Below are 18,988 nucleotides of genomic sequence, written 5' to 3'. Positions count from 1 at the left end.
TAAGAAGCAGCAGCTAGGAAAAAGCTTGCAGCAGTGTAAAACGCGATTCAATTACTCGAGACAATGATGTGTCTTGAAAAACAAAATTCTGTGACATAACGAAGGATGCTTCCTCGAAGAAAGCCACAACTAAAATAAACGATTGGCAAATTCGAACCTTGTCGTAAACAATAGACAATTACGCACGCACTACTCTAAAACTTGACTTTCTGTTAACTGATTATATATTATGATGATTAAAATATGCGAGCTTTATATTTTATAATAATGATTACGTAAGGTGCACTGGTTTTTTAAGCTTCAGCTAGCTTGTTGAGGAAAGTCTTGCATGATTTCTCAAACAAGGAAGAAAAAGCCGGCCCGGAGTCTGCCGTTAGCAAAGCCTAAAGACAATGAAACAATATCTTGTTAAACTCAAGCTCGAGAAGATGATGTCGGAACGAAGCCCTTTGCCACCAACACCTCAAAAGTTTAGGGGATTTAAGCTTGAATATTCAGTAAGTAATCACAAATACTTTGATTTAGTCAAAGGTAAACGATGGTGAAACAAACCACCAAGAGTGACAAGGGATATTTGCCGTTGATCAGAAAAACAAGGCGAATTCCGACAGATTTCATGGCAAGTAATTAATTTGTCATATGTGACCAATACGTCCAGGTGCCTCTGTTTTACATTCAACATCAACATGTGTCATTCTCTTGCCATTGTACTATTCCAACTTTTTCGGAATAACACTTTCTTAAATAATTTTAATATTTAACCAGAATACCCACTCCTCATTTGTGTTTTGGACATTTTTTTTTTAATTTTTACAATGGGAGACATAATTTCTAAAAAAGGAAATTAGGGATAGGAGTAATCTGCCAGGATATTGTATTTAGTTTTAATAGTGTAGCCATTTAGTAAGTGTTTGTTTTTATGTTATAATATTTTTTTCAAAGTATATTTCAATTTTTTTCTTACGAAAAAAGTGTTAAATTAATAGTTTTTAGGTGTTTTTATGTGATTGTAATTAACATCCTGATGTTAAAAAATTTTAAAAATTATTTTAATATGTTTTTAATTAAAAAATATTATACATCATAATACTAAACACATATTTGATTTTATTTCCATCAAGTTCACATACACATCTTATAAGACACTGGTGCACACTTGGTGACTTCTTATTATTTTTTGTATATGATAAAGGTTTTTTAAATTAGTTTATACACATACACATTTTAAATTAGATTATACATTAATTGAAATTAATTTTTTTTTTGGAAAATATTAAAAATACATATCTCACATTTACTTCATATATATATATATATATATATATATTAAGAAGAATTTAGCTAATTCCTCTTAATACGTTCTATTTGAAAGAATTCAATAAATTCTTCTTCAATGTAAATGTAAATCGCTATCGTAAAATTGTAGCCCCTGCAGGACCCACGTCCATGTAACCATCTCCAATTTATTAATATGATTTGATTCAAAGAATCAAATCATGCAATTTCATAGTAATTACGATCACTAATCTTCTCCTTTCTTCAAACTAATACAGTTAGGCCCCTCCTCGAGAACTGGTCCAAGCTCTTCCTTAGGCCCCTCCTCAAGAAGTGGTCCAACCTCTTCTCCTTCAGGGCTTTAGTTTCACCTTATAAATAGCACTTCCTTCCAAGCTTAAACCAAGAAAACTAGCTAGAATCAGCTCAACCATAGGTGGACAACAAGAGGATCATGGAAAAATACTCTTTAAATCCTGTTCTATCTTTCTTTTTCTTCCTTTCTTTGATGATTTTGTTCTTAGAAATGGGGGTGGCCCAGAACACAACATCTACAATCCCAGTGAATGTAGGAGTGGTTCTTGACTTGGCTTCTTTGGAGGCCAATATTGCTTTGAGCTGCATCAACATGGCCCTTTCAGACTTCTATGCCTCTCATGGTGACTACAAAACTAGACTGGTCCTCGACACCAGGGACTCAAAGAAAGATGTTATTGGTGCAGCTGCTGCAGGTTCCCTCTCTGCCGGTCCCTTCTCTTAATTATCATCTCTTTTCTCCAATTATCATGAATCATTGCTCACCATTTCTTACTGCTAGTTATTAACCTCCAGCTCATGCAACATTTTAACAGTAGAGATTTTTACATTCTGCATTAATTATCTGATGAGGTTCTCGGCCTGCAAATCTCTAGTTTGTTCATAGAAATGCACTTCCATTGACATGATATGAGAATATATATACCGTTGCATGCTTGTTATATTTTTCTTTTCAAGCTAAGGGTATTCTCAGAAAAACCTGCACATATCTAGACAAACTCTCTTTCTGATAGTGTTTACGTAAGCCATTCACGCTCGAACCGGTTTATATAATCATTCTCAGAACCGGTGTTGATTGAGGAATTTCTTCCTCAACCTTTCATTGTAACCCAAAATGACAACGTCTTGGGAAGCTTAATTATCAGCAATCAACACCTTAATTAAGACCAAGAAGGACACGTTTTATCCTACCCTTACTGTGATAATGAAGCACTAGCTGGTTTAACTTCCTGCTAACGACGATAAGGGGGGTCAAAACACACAAAAGTCTTCATAAATTGTGGCTATAACCACGCCCTGCCCGCCCCCCGCGGCGCGCTAATATAATAGCAATAATAAAATTAGTTCAAACAGCAACTTTCAAATCTAATAATGGGAAGACCCAACAAGCCGATACATAGAAATTTTTTTTTTAACTCTAGCTATCAATTAGATCTCTGATTATTTCATTTTTAAAATGCTAACCTATGAAACAAACTTTTTTTTAAATCACTTTTGGATTATTAATAATTTAGAATAATTTGTTTAACTTCTCACTGTCTTATCAGCTACCTATTTATATGTAATTAACGGCCTGAGATGTACTTCTTAAAATAATGATGAGTTTGGCACTGCTGCCTCTTTTAATTGTGTAGGCCTGCTACGCCGATCATTGCATTATACTTGAATCATCATTCAATTTCGATAATCATGTGGTTACCATTTAAATCTATAAATTATGTTTGTTGATATAGAAAAATTATTTAAAAAAATATATAAATTATATTTTAAAATTTTATTTAATAATTTAAATTATTCAATTAAGATAATCTTTTAATACGATATTAATTAAGTTTGAATTTTATTATTTCTATTTATTTGATAAAAAATATACATAATTTAATATAAATTTATATAAATTTTAAGTTTACAAAGTTTTTATTTAAAAAAATTAAAAAATCATATAAATCATATTTTAAAATATTCATTTTCATTTTATACATGTACACTCACCGGTTAATTAGCTAGTTTTCCCTCGAGTTAAAACAAAAGTTTATGCACTGCTTAAAAAGTTTGGATTGATAGTGAAAGAAATATATAGCTCGATCAGCATGGATTGCTAGACAAAAGCATGTTAATGTTCTGCAGTCATGCCATTTCTTAATTTATAAGATAGTGTTTAGTTACTGTTTTAAAATAGAAAAGACTAGGAAGTAAAGATAATATATATATATATATATATATATATATATATATTCTTGTTTTTCTTATTTTAAAATGATAGAAAATTATTATAAAATTATTCGAGATAGATACATGTTTATTTTATTCGTAAGTCCCTTCTGCATTAGAACACTAACCAAATCCAACATAAGGTGTAGAGCAATTAAAAGAGAGGAGCTCACGGATCATAAAACGTGACTGCAGAATGATCATCCTATAAGAAACAGTGTGATCCTATGCTTGATCGTTCTGTGCTGCAGAAGTCTTTAATTTTTCTAATCCCCTTTTGAAATGCAGCCCTGGACTTGATAAAAAATGTGGAAGTGCAAGCAATCTTAGGCCCAACAACATCAATGCAAGCCAATTTTGTTATTGACCTTGGAGAAAAAGCTCATGTGCCAATTATATCTTTTTCTGCAACCAGTCCTTCTCTTACTTCCATCAGGAGTTCATATTTCTTTCGAGCAACACAAAATGATTCAGCTCAAGTGAATGCCATAAGTGCTATAGTTCAAGCCTTTGGATGGAGAGAAGCGGTGCCCATCTACATTGACAACGAATATGGAGAGGGAATCATACCTTATTTAACTGATGCTCTGCAAGAAGTTGATGCTCGTGTGCCCTACCGGAGTGTCATTTCTCCATCGGCCACTGATGATCAAATTGCTGAGGAGCTTTATAAGTTGATGACAATGCAAACTAGAGTTTTCATTGTGCATATGTATCGTTCTCTAGGCACTCGGCTTTTCACCAAAGCAAAAGAGATTGGAATGATGAGTGAAGGCTATGTTTGGATCATGACTGACGGTCTGAGTGCTGATTTCTTGAGTTCACCAAATCATTCTGTCACCGATACTATCCAAGGAGTTTTGGGTATTAAACCTTATGTTCCACGAACAAAAGAGCTTGAACATTTTCGAGCTCGGTGGAAAAGGAAATTCCTACGAGATAATCCAAATAAAATTGATGCTGAGTTGAACATTTATGGACTACTGGCCTATGATGCTACTACAGCATTGGCCTTGGCAGTTGAGAAAGCCGGCACTACAAATTTTGGCTTCCAAAAGGCAAATGTTTCTAGCAATTCATCAACAGATCTTGCAACTCTTGGCATCTCTTTAAATGGTCGAAACATTCTTCCAGCTTTATCGACCACTAGTTTCAAGGGCCTTACAGGAGATTACCTTTTTGTTGATGGGCAGTTGCCATCACCAGCTTTTCAGATAGTTAATGTGAACGGAAATGGAGGAAGAAGGATTGGATTTTGGACGCCAACAGAAGGACTTGTGAAAACACTGAATCCGAGAATTATAAGTAAACGTATGAATTCAACTCCAACTTCCATACTTTCAACTATAATTTTTCCTGGGGATACAACTGTGGTTCCCAAGGGTTGGGAGATTCCCAGAAATGAGAAGAAGTTGAAAATAGGAGTGCCTGTGAAGTCTGGCTTCAGTGAGTTAGTAGCAGTAACAAAAGATCCTGGTTCCAACACAACAACATTCACCGGATTCTGCATAGATGTCTTTGATGCTGTAGTCAAAGCATTGCCTTATGCTTTGCCTTATGAGTACATCCCCTTTGCCAACTCTGATGGCGAACCTGCTGGAACTTACAACGATCTGGCCTATCAAGTGTACTTGAAGGTAAGACTTGCTCTCTCCTTTTCTGTTCTCGTAACTATATCACATTGCTATCATTCACACTGAAGTATTTTTTGTTTATTGCCAACAGAATTATGATGCCGTGGTTGGAGACGTAACTATTGTCTACAACAGGTCCTTGTACATCGACTATACCTTGCCTTTCACTGAAAGCGGTGTCTCCATGATTGTTCCGATTGCAGACAACAACAGCAAAAATGCTTGGGTCTTCATGAAACCTTTGACATGGGACCTTTGGGTGAGCAGTTTTCTGTTCTTTGTTTTCATTGGATTTGTGGTCTGGGTTCTTGAGCACAGAATAAATGAAGATTTTCGAGGGTCAGCTTCAGATCAAGCTGGCACTAGTTTCTGGTTTTCCTTCTCAACTATGGTTTTTGCACAACGTAATCTCCCTTCCCTTGTGAATTTTACCTCTACTGTTGTACTAGCACTCCATATATATATAAACACCAAATTGACTTTATGTTTATATTTACAGGGGAGAGAGTGGTTAGCAACTTGTCTAGGGCGGTGATAATCATCTGGTGTTTTGTTGTGTTGATCCTCACGCAGAGTTACACCGCCAGTTTAACAAGCCTACTTACCGTCGAGCAGCTGAAGCCTACAGTCACTGATGTGCGTGAGCTCATTAAGAAAGGGGAGTATGTGGGCTACCAGAAGGGTTCTTTTGTTCTAGGAATCTTGTTAGACATGGGGTTTGACAAGTCCAAGCTCATGGTGTATAGTTCTGCAGAAGAATGCCACCATCTTTTCTCCAAAGGAAGTGGAAATGGTGGTATTGCCGCTGCTTTTGACGAACTTGCCTATATAAAGCTCATTCTGTCAAGATATTGCTCCAAATATACCATGATTGATCCTAAATTTAAAACCGGCGGTTTTGGCTTTGTAAGCTCACTTTCCTATCTTGTTACTTCCATTTACTCTGTGGCTAATAAGTGCTTATATAGTTTCTCATGTATCCTTTCTTTTTGTAACTTCAGGTCTTCCCTAAAGGATCTCCTCTAGGGCCTGATATATCGAGGGCAATTTTAAATGTGACCGAGGGAGATAATATGAAGCAAATAGAGGGTGCATGGTTTGGCCAAAAAAGCACTTGTCCAGAATCCAGCTCCTCAATTTCATCTAATAGCCTCAGTCTGGAGAGTTTCTGGGGGTTATTTTTGATTGCAGGACTAGCTGCATTGTTAGCTCTCATTATCTTCGTAGTCATGTTTGTTTACCGAGAAAGAAATGTCTTGAGGTCCTCTGATTCCACAGCTTCAATATGGAGTAGAATTGAAAACTTCTTTAGAACTTTCATTCAAAGGGACTCGACATCCAGTACTTTCAGACAAAGTGATCTGAATGATAGAAAGGGCATCAGTCTGCCTACTATGTGTGCGCCAAGCCCATCAGCCTATTCTGTCGACACGGAATATCCTGCCAATCGATCTTCTGCAAGCTATGATTCTAGCCCAAATAGGGAACCACCTCAAGAGATAGTAATAGATATCCATCAGCTTACCAACCGAAATCAGGAGAGACCGGCAGCTTTGGAAATAGACCATGACAATAATTGACTTGTAGGTTATCATTTAACACTTCTGACACCAGTAGTCATTAGCATTGTAAGAAATGGAATTACTGTATTAAAAATACATGTAAGTGTGATTATTTTACTAAGATTTAGGTAGGCTTAAACTGGGTTTCGGAAATAGAGTTACTTTATATTTCTTGCCTTCTGTTTTTCTCTGAGTTGTGTTACTGAGGAGCATCTGCCATTACCTTCTGTACCTTCATAACAGCAGAAGCTGAAATTATAGTAATAACAGCAGTAGTGAACCAAACATTATAGCTCAAGAAGATTCTATGTGATTTTTACAAGGATTAGAAGGAAATTACATAGATCTCAGTGGATAATCAAGCAGCCATAACAACTTACAATCCAGTCTTTCATGGAAAAACCAAATATTTTAATGTGAAACTCCATTTTTTTTTTACAAGAGATGTAGAAAAATGATGAGGTTTGTTAATTCACTGTAAAACTGAAGATCCGTTAACAGATATGTTCACCAAGGCACTTCCAACAAGCAAATTCGAATTCCTAAGACAGAAAATTGGAATTTTAAATTCCTGAAGCAAGGAGTGTTGAAGACTCCTTCTGGAGTCCTAGTTTTTCTATTTTGTTATAATCTAATAAATGTTGAGCGAGTATGTAGGAACAAATTAGATGGTTAAGATTTTATTTGCTGATTTGCGGTTGTTTGTTCTTACAATAAATGTAATGAAGTTTTAATGAATAAAATAGTAACTGAAGTCTGGACAGCAATAGCAGACTATTATCATAAAATTCTCTCGTGTTTTCTTTACTTTTCTTCCTTTTAAAATCATCACCTAGTCTTTGAGGGAAAATGTTAAAATAATCTTGGAGAAGGGAAAAAGTAATGACATGGATCTATACAACTTCTACAGAGATATACTAATGGCTGCAAAGAACATGTTACATTGGTTACAAAACTTTCCTAGCATTTTTTGTACACAAATTTACAGCAGAAATCATGGTAGATATTGTTCCAAGCACTTTTTTATTTTTTGAAAAGTCACGGGCTTTGAAACAAATGAGTCCATGCCATTTGAATAGCATTCCTCTGCACTCTCTGATAATGTATTTGCTGTCATCTGCACATTCACCAGCAGAATCTGTTAGCGTACACGGACAGAAGAAAAAAGGACATCTTTCAGTGGTTCTGGCGTAAACCGGCTACTATAGAAACCAAGACACGTTGCTGTGTTTTGATTGATAATAATATTTAACAAGTGGCCAATAATATTCAGGATAGTAAGATTACAAAGTGAGTCAGGCGAGGAAATGGGGTATCAAGATTTTAAGGGTTATTGATAGTGAAGTGCTTACTGCAATTATAGGAATCCGCTTATGATCATGAATTGAACTCTGGCCATCTAGTACTGAAGCTGAAGATGGTGCACATGGCTCTATTCCAGCCTTAATAGCAGCATCCCAATTGCCAGTTTCTTCGAAAGAACGAATCAATTGTGTAGCTTGAAGGCCATTCATAACAGGCATGCACACATCCTGCAAAATTTGTATAATACATGGTTACTGAAACTTCAGAATCAAAGTATTCAGCTTAATCAAAATTGCTTTCACACCTACACTCATCAGAAGAAGCATGTACAAAGAAAAGGAGGTGGTGGACATCATTTGAATCTAGAAATTACCATAAAAATGAGATCATAGGAACAGGACTGAACTGCACGCACAGCTTCAACTCCATTATTCACAACATCCATGGCATGGCCTAACTGCTTCATCATTGATTTCGTCACCATTACGTTGATCTTGTTATCTTCTACTAGAAGGATCTTAGGCTTTGGTTTTGATTCTGGTTCTTGTGGAATGCTGCTAGAAGTGCACTCAGAATTTGTGGCAGATTTCTCTTGTTCCTGACACAACCCTGGCGGGTCACCTGACAACACTTTGCTTGATTCTGTGTGATTATTGCAGTTTTTAGTACCATTAGGGATTTTACTCTTTGTTTCATCTAGACATTGTTTTCTTCTACAAACTACATTCTCGTTGTCACGGTCTGGACTCTGACTAAATGAGCTTTCAGGTTCGGATAATGTCTCAGCAACTTCAACCATAGAACAGGCATCCTCAACAGAAGTTGTCTGTTTCAATCTAACGTTCCCAGAAGGAAATGAGCAAGAATCCTCAGAGAATCCATTGAGTATAGGGGAATTACTAAAACCAATACTATGTGGCAATAATTTTTGAGTCCTGGTGGATCCATTAGAAGAGAATAGAGAGCCCAAAGTACGTGGTTGGAACTGAAAGAAGACAGCAGTCTCATCCTCTATTGGAGCATCATGATCAGCCATCTCTGAAAGATCATCAGCATCATCGGAAGAATCACAGGTTGATGATACCTTATACGGTAGCATAAACGTAAACGTAGATCCACATTTCACTTTGCTAGACACAGTGAGACGGCCTCCCATCAGCTCAACCTAATCCAAATGCATAGAAATGTAAGAAGGCTGTCTCAAAATCTGTTTTCACACGATGTTCTGTTTCCCATCAATTCAAGCTATCAAAGCATGTTTGTATCAAAGTGTTTCAGAATACACATTTCAGTTTATTACAGACAGTACAAATCACAAATAGATTGGGTGGTCAGAAAACTCACCAGCTGTTTGCATATTGCAAGGCCTAGCCCTGTCCCGCCATATTTTCGAGCATGATCCGCACTAACTTGCATGTATTTTTTGAATAGAGTAGGTAAAGCATTATCTGACATGCATAAGAAATGAAATGAGTGCTTCTACAATAGAAATTAACTTGGAATGTAATAGACAGCTAGAGTGTTGATAAACAGAAAAAAGAAGACAAGAGTATACTCAATTCTTCGACTAGGCATATGATTTTAGAATAGAGTCAAGCATATTGATAATGTACCTGGGATTCCAATGCCGGTGTCATAAACATCACAGCAAAGCCACACTGTTGTTCCAGGTACTTCAGGTTCCTCCCCTTTATCTCCGTCCATCGTGTTTCCATTCTTAACCGGTGTTTGAGGTTCATTGCTAGGCAAATGATTAGGATATGGACCTTCACTGTATTTTGTACTGTGGAAACTTTTTCGATCGCTGCTACTTTGAGACGATGATGTAGGCTTGCCTTCCTTTAGCTCATTTGTGGTTGACTGATCTGCAGATTCAGCTTTTCCATAACATGGATCCGAAACCACACAAAGGTTTATCCCTACTTTCCCTTCATGAGTAAACTTGATTGCATTGCTTATCAAGTTGGTGAGGATTTGCCGGATCCTAAGAACATCTCCAATGACCTAAAACTAAAGCATGATCAGTATTTTTTAATTCAATATCGTAACAGATGTTACCTTCAGACAGAGCTAAATGGCACAAAAATATTGATATTGCAGATTCAATTTATAGAAAAACAATATTCATGAGAAATGCTGCATCTAAAGTTTTTCTTAAAGTTAGTCTATCGACTTTGCATTATGAAACTTTTACCTCAATGGGAACATCATCGGCTACACGTCCTTCCAAGGTCAGAATCTTTTGCAATGATGCCGCAGCAGTCTGCAGCACATGTTTTACTACCTCTCGGGGTCGGAATTTCGTAGCCTCCAGCTTCATAACACCTGACTCAACCTTGGAAAGGTCGAGTATGTCATTTATAAGTTGAAGAACCAAATCTCCTGAAGATATCATGACGTTCAATAGTTGTCTTTGCTCGCGATCAAGGTCTGTGGTGGAAAGAATCTCAGCCATGCTAACAACTCCAGAGAGAGGTGATCTTATTTCATGAGACATGGTCGCTAGCATTTGTTTTGCACGCATTGTTTCCTCTGCAAAAGTACAGAGGTACAAACTCAGATTGAACTTCTGAAGTCACCACCACAGAAATTGTCGACGAAAAAACAAACCTGTTATATGGATTGTTTTGTTAAGTTCTGTTTCCATAGCTTTCTGTACTGCTATCTCTTCTCGAAGCCTTGCCATTTTCTCTCTTTTCCTTACCTGTTTCGCAGCCAGAAGCATAAATGTCTATTCTTTTGCAAGATCAAGAAGATTCTAAAAAATCACGAAAAAGAATGATTTACCTGATCAGTTACATCCATTCCCATATAGTTTATACCGATCGTCTCCCCGGACTTGCTAAACACTGGATCTACATAAATCAAAAATGTCTTCGAACCAAATAATTCTGTCTCAAATGTGATTTCCCTCTTGGCAGGCAATCCTTTATCCAAAACTTCTTTCTTGAAATCTTGAGATTCCTTAACTCCTGCGCCTGAAAAAATTTCGACATCTGTTTTTCCTATAATTTCCTGAAAATAGAATAGACAGTATAGAATTATAGATAGGTAATTCAGTGACTCGAGCCTGCTAGCAATCCTTTGAAGAGGAACAATGAAAATGAAAAAGAAATCCTGCCTCGATCACAATTTCTTACCTCCTCTTGCAAACGCGGAAAATGATTATAGATAAAGCGATATCTTAAATCTTTATCCTGAAAAAATTAATCAACAAATCAGACCTTTTAGCTAGAAATTGGGCACAGGCAAGCAGAAAGAATAGGATTATGTCTGTTTTACTCATAATACCTGATGGCCTATAACAACAGGAGCATTTTGAAGTACAAAATGTAAGAAATTATCAGCCCTTTTCAGAATCTGTGTCAACTCTTCAACCGGGGAGGATTGCTTTTCCAAGTTCTGTATGCTTTCTTGTAGCTTCTCTGTCAATAACTCCTCTCTATGGACACTGGCCTCCAACAATTTCTCTAAATGCACTACTCGCTGTTTCCAGTATGCGACAGTGTCGAATTCAGCATCTATGTCTACTCTCTTGCTTTGAACAATGATATCACTTTTTCTCCGAGGAATATCTTGATATATATCAAATATTTCATCCAAAATAGAAATCTGTCGTTTATCACCACCGTATCTTTCTTCCTCAAACCGAAAATCCTCCAATATCTCCAATTTCTTGAGCTCAACTTCCTCTCTTTGTTTGTTTAAGATATCGAGCTCTTCTCTGAGAAGGCGGACTGCATTTGCCTGTTTATACTCCCAATGCTGTACAAGATGTGCCAACTGAGAAGAGCCCCTATCAGTGTAATTCGTCAGCTCGACAAGATGATGGAAATCAACTATAGTTGGCCCCTCAACTATGGTAACCTCCTCTAACATGTCTTGATCCCCTACCGGCTTCTCTACATATGGCTTTGAACTATCAATATCTTCAGGCCACATTGAAGAGAGGGCTTCAATGTCCATGTCCTCCATTTGATCATTCTCCATTTCTCAGACCATTAAACTAATTACATCAAATTTATGCGTTCATCTTTCAAAGGCTACTGAACCACTGTACTCGCGCCACTCTACGCACCAGAAACAATGAAAAACATCAACCTTCTTAAATCCTTCACTTGCATAAGAAAATCTTCAAACGGCAGTGGTAGAAAATCCAAAACCAGGAAATCTGATGCACTTTGTTTTGACGGGAAGGAACCAACAGAGCAAAAATGAATTACTGGAGAAAACTCACATCTTCAGAAATGGAGAATCACATATACATTTACAAACATATCATGCATCAAAATCTTGAACATAAGGGAGCAGAAGCAGCAGCAAGAGCAACAAATAACAGCAAAACTGGAATGCTATACAATAAAAGCAGAGTTGATTGGCTATAGTAGTTTAATCTATTAAACAAAATTCTCTGATAAATATTGAACCAATTGATTCAAGACTTGAAACAGCACTTAGGCTATTTCACTTCGACAATCACAACAAACTTGAAATTAAAGAAAAATAAATCATTAAAATTAAAGAAAAAATAATTCAAAAAATGCAAACAGTATGGCCCAATTCAGAATTTTTTCAACTTCTGATAATCGCTTAATTTGCTGAATTATGCAAGGAATAAGAGAGAAGAATACCACTTTCCAGGAAACCAAACAAAATATAGAACTGAAAAGCTGACACACAAAAGCCAGAACACCCTATACAAGACCGAATGACAACAAAAGTTTCTACAGAGAAAGGGGGATTCTTTAAGTTAAATCAGTTAACCACAGCAAAAGAATTTGGTCTACATTTTCTCATTTATAAGAACATTAAGGACTTCTTGTGCTGCATCATTTTCCACCTCAAACAACATTAAAGGACAAGAAGCGCAAACTCATGCCATTGTCAAACACTTTTCACGTACAAAAACAAAACAATTCAAGAAACACTTCCAATCAAACCCAAAACATTGAATTCAAGAAACACAAAGAAACAATTAACCTTGGTGAATGGTGATTGAATCAAAGCTCATGCAACCAAGAAGCAAAGAAGATCAAGTAAGCAACATGGGCAGACAAGAAAATGAAAGTTTAAGGGGGGAAAGGTTTTTCACTGTAGATCTAATGATGAGGAATCTGGATCCTGGTTTTAACTACTGATTCAATTCTTTTCAATGGATAATTAGCCACTAACAGAGAGAGGGAGAGGGAGAGAGCAAGGAGGGCATGTGAAAGGCAAAAAACAAAAACAAAACGTGAGAGAACAGAAGGTATAATACTAATACTATAGCTAGGCAGCTAGCTACTAACACCAAGAAGCCATGTGCATTTGGAGGTCAAAATATTAGAAAAATTCTTCAAATTTAGCCCTTTTTTTCACTCTTTTTAATTTATATAATATTCTATAAATCTTTTTCTCTCTTTCTGTGTTGTTAAAGTGACATTCATAGTCTCTTCTCGGCAACCAAATTGAAAAAAAGAATGGAAATCACAACTTTGGTATCTTATACTTGTGTTTTCTCTGTCTTCATGCTTTTACTACAGAGAAAGAGAGGTTGTTTTTTCAGTATTTTTTAAATGGGAAGGGAGTTCTCCTGATTTGCCCGCCTTTTATTATTTATAGGGAAGTGTTTGATTAATGGTTATAGACAGAATAGATGGAGATAAAAAACGACAAGGAGATATAATTGTATTTTATAGTGATGTATAAGATATAATAATTATTTTATTTTATTATTGTTTTTAAACATATGGATTTTAAAAAATAATTAGATATATTTTTAACTTAGTTTATATTAAGCATAGAAATTAATAATATTATAATAACTATAGTTATAAAATCAATACTAACTCAATTGGTTGACTTGAGACCTAAACTAGTTTGAGTTTAAAAAAAAATGAATGATTGACTTGATTTAATCTTGTAAAAAATCTAGGTCAACCCAAGATAAAACCTGAATAAAAAAATCATTGACTTTTTAGAAAAAAATTATAAAACAAGATCGCTTTGATTATTTTTAGTTTTTGGGTCAATCGGATTGACCCTCCCTACCAGTGACTTAAACCTTGTATCGGGTTGATTCTTGAATTAAATTTTAAAATTATAATAATAATAATTTTTATTCATGTGTTGACTCGGGTCAACTTATGCTAATATTCTCGACTAGTAACCTGGGTCTTGCCTTAGTTAACCTCTAAGTTAGGTTTAAAAATATAATAATAACAACTTTTATTATTATATTGACTTGGGTCAACCCAAATTAATCTTCTTGATTCGTGATTCAACTCTTGCCTCTGGTTGACTTTTGAATCAAATTTTGAAACTTTGATAATAACCACTTTTATTTTATAATTACTTAAGTCAATCTGAATTAACCCTCTCAACACATGACTCAAGTCTTATCTTAAGTCAACCCCTAAATTAAATTTTAAAATTATGATAATAATTATTTTTATTATTATATTGATAAGGGTTAATGGTCAACACCGCTCATGACTCCAGTCTTATCCCAAGTCGACTCTCAAATCAGGTTTCAAATTATTATAATAACCACTTTTATTCTTATATTGATCTGGGTCAACCCGACCCATGACTCGAGTATCAACTAGTGGCCCAAGCTTTGCCCTGAATCGACCTCTAAGTTATATTTAAAAATTATGATAATAATTATTTTTATCTTTATATGTCTTAGTTAGATAATTTTAAAATTAAAATTTTTTTATATAGATATTTTAAGAATAAAAAAATATTATCTCAAATAAAATAAATAATAATTAAAATAATAGATATTAAATATTAAAAATAAAAAAATAAAAGATGAAAAAATTAACATAATAGTAATTAACATTTCATAACTTATTTCAAATAAAATAAGTAATAGTGAAAAGAATGAGGATCAAATTTGATAGATAAAAAATTTCAATAACAAGTAATAAGGAAAAAACAAATAAAAATTATAAAAATGAGGACCAAAGTTAATACAAAAATTAAATTTTAAGAGATGAAATTGAATAATAAATATTCAAAATAAAATACATATAGCAGTTAAAATTTTGAGCACCAAATTTGATATAATCAATAAATAATATGAAATTTTTAAATTTTTCACAACTTTTAAAAAGTGTTTTTCGTCCAACTTTTTCAGGAAAACACTTTTTTAAAAATCAAGTCAAATTTTTCTTTGCCTGAAAAGTATTTTTTTGTTAATCAATTTTTTTAATAATAAATAAACATAGAAAAATTTAAAAAATATTTGTTTTTCAAAAAATAAATATGATCTAGATGCTACATGGAAGATATATCAGGATGATGATTCATAATTTTAAAACCTGAAATGGAATCAATTTAGGGCCAGATTTGAATTTAAATTCCGAGAGATTGAAAGATTGATCCAAAGAAAATTAAAATTAATAACAAAACAAAATTGTTTTGACGAAAAAAATCAATAAGAAAAGTCAACAGGTGAATCAGGCGAGTTATTTTCTTTTTCATTGTTTTTTTCACTCAAAACCTCGTGTTCTGGATTAGCTTGAGAAGATGATAAGGTTTTAAAACAATGGATGAGTCACCAAGATGGGAGTTTTTGTGTGTTGAGAATTTACACTGTAATTGGTGCCGGGAAGCAGGTGAAAAGTTTTGATTAAGATTAATTAAGTTTTAAACATAGATCAGTTTAGCTAATACATTTAAATTTGGGTTATGCTTAAGATTATGTTCTCTTCAATGCTAAAATTTTTGTATTGATGGTATGACATGACTGAATACAACTGAAGTAAATTGATTCAAATATATATATTTATTGTTAAATAAAAAAAAATTCAGTAGTATAATCTCTCGTTACAACACTTATGTGTAAAAAAAATACTTTTTTATTTTATTTTTTCTTATAAAAAAAGAAGAAGAAGATTTGAACTCGAGATTTCAGAACTTGTAGTCTTTCTTTTTTTGTCTCTTTTTTTTTTTGATTAACGTGGGGTGTCCGGACCAGTTTACGCGTACCACGATTAATTCCCACAGTCTACTAAACATCCTACAAATCCAGCAGGCAGATAAAACAACCTAATGATGATGTGTTTTCATCGTGGTTCCTTTTATTTTCACATATCCATGGTGACGGGGGAGGTTGATTTATGTTATTCCTCTTTTCTTACAAGCCCTGAGCATGGTTACACATTTATATAGAAAATACATAAAAAGGTACAACCGATTTATATTGTCAAAAAATTAAAAGATACCAACAAAATATTCCTCAATTAACAATTTTATTATTTTATTTTAAAAAATTATAATAATAATATAAATAATAAAGCATATTAAATACAATTAGATCATTTAGAAATATTATCCACACCGTATTTTATCAAAATTTTAAAAAAAATTGTTTAAATTTAATTTTTTTAAGTTTTTAATTTATTTTGATGTATTATATTAAAAATAATTTTTAAAAACTAAAAAATATTATTTAAATATATTTTTAAATAAAAAATACTTTAAAAAATAATTATTAGTATATTCCTAAACATACACTTAATTGTGCATTGTAGTGCCCGAGTGAAAGGAACACTAGAATATACATTAACAAGTTTGACTAAAGTATACGAACAAGAGCACATTAAATTCGATTAGTTGGTAGGATAGGGTGATAAGGTGGTTTAGTCTATAAAAAGGCAATGCCTATATATAGTTTATGCAAGTATAACAACTAAGCCACTTCCTCGTCTCTTCCTTTGGCATTTGGACCTAGCCATTCCTCATTAATTGACCCTCCTTGTCGATAAAGGCAGATAAAATAAAATATGTCATTAGCCATTAAACTATTGATCAAAGCGTAAATATTTATATATATATATTCATTTTATTAAAAGTATATTGCCCTTGAAGAAAATTAAGAGTAATAATTAGTCCTCCTGTTAAGTTAATGTTACTTTTCCATCAAGTTAGGATTAGTATTTATCAAGAGATTAGCATGTGATATAAAAATCACGAGAGAAACACGTGTGTTTAGGGCTATCTGTGTAATGAGAGTTTACATGCGAGGTGCGTTTAATATTATTAACTACAATTTGGACATAAACCTAACTTCGTTTAATACAAGGATTAATCTTTAAGGAGCCTTGGCACATTTTACTTCTAGTATAAACTACTTGGAATATTATTGTATTTTGTGGTAACAAGTGACTAGGTAACCTCAAGGGATGGATATGATTACTAAGGTGTGTTTCTTTTTTAATTCTAACTTAGTGTTCAAAATCAGGTTTCAAAAATTAAATTTTTCACAAATTTACTAATTATAATGCAAAGATCATATCTTTAATGAGGTGGGGGAAATGATTTAATTACCATATGCAAATGTTAGATTTTATATATATATGATAATGAAGAAGAAGAAGACCACAAACCAAGTTGCATTTTCCCGATTATTATAACAAAAATATAAGAATGTCTTTTTTAAAAAGAGGTTTTTTAATAAATAAAAAAATATAAAAAACAAAATTATTGAAATCGGCTCAATTCAAGGTTACAATCATGATATAATAAGTAAATTAAAAAAAATAATAAAAACACACATAGAACATAACATCAAACCAATAATGAAAGTTTAAGTATCTATAAAAACAATCTCAATTAAGAAAATTTAAATACTTTTTGATAATAAATTCAGCATCTTTATAAGAAAAACAATAAAAGACTTAAAATTGCCTTGAATTTAATAAATAAAAATATTTGTTATTGAGTTTTAAGATAGTTAATGCTCTGAAATATGTGCAAGTTTTTTTAAGTGATGAAAGTTCTGAACTCTTATATAAATGATTAAGGGGGTATTTATACCTCTTGAACCTTGTCATTTTTAGAGAAAAAAATTATTTTTTTTTGTTTTTGATAGTATTAATGTGAGATAAATATTTCTTATATATCATTAATGAAATATTAAGTATGGTATGACTTTTAAGAGATTTTTTGTATTCTTATAAATGTAGGGGAATCATTATCTCAAATTTAATATAATTATTATAGATGAAAAGGCATGGTGGTTTACCAAACATCAAATACTTTTAATCTAGGAGATCATTTAAAGTCCAACATATGGTTGCAAAACCCGATAATTTTTAAATTGAAGTGCTTCAGGTTTTATATTTTTATCAGACTTATATTGTTTTATGTTTGAATGATTATTAAATTTAAGTATCTTGAGTTTAATATATTTATCTGATTCATATTATTTTAAATTTAATTAATTTTTAAACTTAAATATTTTGAATCTAACATGTTAATTTATCATATATATATATTGACTTGGGTCTAATATATTCTCTAAACATATTTAACTAAAATGCTTTAGATTAAGTATACTAAGGAGACTATATCGTCCTTTTTAATTTATAAAATTTTAGTTAAATATTAGTGACTCGTTATACTGCACTTTGATTTTACTAATGAATGTCAACTGCTTGTGTATTCGTAGTTACCATAGCATATAAGGTTACTTAAAAATTTCCAAATAAATAAAATAGAATTAAGTGAAACCACTTTGCTTAACCATATTTTAATCAAGTTGCTAGCTAGCTAACTTCCTAATTATTTAATAATTAAACCCCTTTTTGAAGGAATAAATTAAACAAAACCCTTTGCCGATCATAAAGAACCTTTGGTGAAAGAGAGGGCCACACTGATAGGTTAATTAATTAATCACTTTTAAGGAAAAAAAATAATTACATGGAAGAGAAGGATGATTGGGTGAGACAGCATCCTCAATACACGGATTAGTTAACTGCTAAAAAATTTCGGTAAGTGTGATTCAGTCCCTTTCACTAGGTTTGCCAAAGATGGCAATAATTATTTAATTTTTAAGGTTTTTGTTTAAATTAAGAAATAATGGTATTGATGACCACAGAAATAAAGCAATGTGATTGGTTCATATACTTGCCAACGTTGAAGATTTATTAAAAAAAAAATCATGCAATTAAGGATTAGTTTGCGATGTTTTTC

At 33.2% G+C, this 18,988-nt stretch overlaps 2 protein-coding genes across 2 annotated transcripts; one reads left to right on the top strand and one right to left on the bottom strand.

The window, feature by feature from the left end:
- The first annotated feature begins 1,665 nt into the window (after positions 1-1,665).
- Positions 1,666-6,790, top strand: LOC105130542 (glutamate receptor 2.8-like). The gene is made up of 5 exons (XM_011033097.1): positions 1,666-2,006; positions 3,811-5,159; positions 5,248-5,560; positions 5,656-6,062; positions 6,158-6,790. Exons 1-5 carry the CDS (start codon positions 1,730-1,732, stop codon positions 6,734-6,736), a joined length of 2,925 nt encoding a protein of 974 aa, XP_011031399.1. The 5' UTR covers positions 1,666-1,729; the 3' UTR covers positions 6,737-6,790.
- Positions 6,791-7,614: 824 nt separating this feature from the next.
- LOC105130538 (histidine kinase 5-like) lies at positions 7,615-12,217 on the bottom strand. The gene is made up of 10 exons (XM_011033093.1): positions 11,315-12,217; positions 11,164-11,220; positions 10,811-11,038; positions 10,634-10,727; positions 10,218-10,555; positions 9,637-10,027; positions 9,368-9,471; positions 8,397-9,188; positions 8,071-8,250; positions 7,615-7,835 (listed from the first exon to the last, which is right to left on the bottom strand). Exons 1-10 carry the CDS (start codon positions 12,011-12,013, stop codon positions 7,713-7,715), a joined length of 3,006 nt encoding a protein of 1,001 aa, XP_011031395.1. The 5' UTR covers positions 12,014-12,217; the 3' UTR covers positions 7,615-7,712.
- Positions 12,218-18,988: the final 6,771 nt, after the last annotated feature.

The sequence above is a fragment of the Populus euphratica genome, unplaced genomic scaffold (assembly GCF_000495115.2).
Source record: "Populus euphratica unplaced genomic scaffold, PopEup_1.0 scaffold21.1, whole genome shotgun sequence".
In the NCBI taxonomy this organism is placed as follows: Eukaryota; Viridiplantae; Streptophyta; class Magnoliopsida; order Malpighiales; family Salicaceae; genus Populus; species Populus euphratica.
Note: the sequence above shows the minus strand (reverse complement) of the source record. Positions and strands in the feature narration are given on the sequence as shown.

Excerpts from the sequence above, each read along its gene's own strand:
- LOC105130542 (XM_011033097.1), top strand. The coding sequence starts at position 1,730 with ATGGAAAAATACTCTTTAAATCCTGTTCTATCTTTCTTTTTCTTCCTT. Across the intron at positions 2,007-3,810 it reads TATTGGTGCAGCTGCTGCAG|CCCTGGACTTGATAAAAAAT; the intron begins GTTCCCTCTCTG and ends TTTGAAATGCAG. Across the intron at positions 5,160-5,247 it reads CCTATCAAGTGTACTTGAAG|AATTATGATGCCGTGGTTGG; the intron begins GTAAGACTTGCT and ends TATTGCCAACAG.
- LOC105130538 (XM_011033093.1), bottom strand. The coding sequence starts at position 12,013 with ATGGAGAATGATCAAATGGAGGACATGGACATTGAAGCCCTCTCTTCA. Across the intron at positions 11,221-11,314 it reads CTGTTGTTATAGGCCATCAG|GATAAAGATTTAAGATATCG; the intron begins GTATTATGAGTA and ends TAATTTTTTCAG. Across the intron at positions 11,039-11,163 it reads TTCCGCGTTTGCAAGAGGAG|GAAATTATAGGAAAAACAGA; the intron begins GTAAGAAATTGT and ends TTCTATTTTCAG.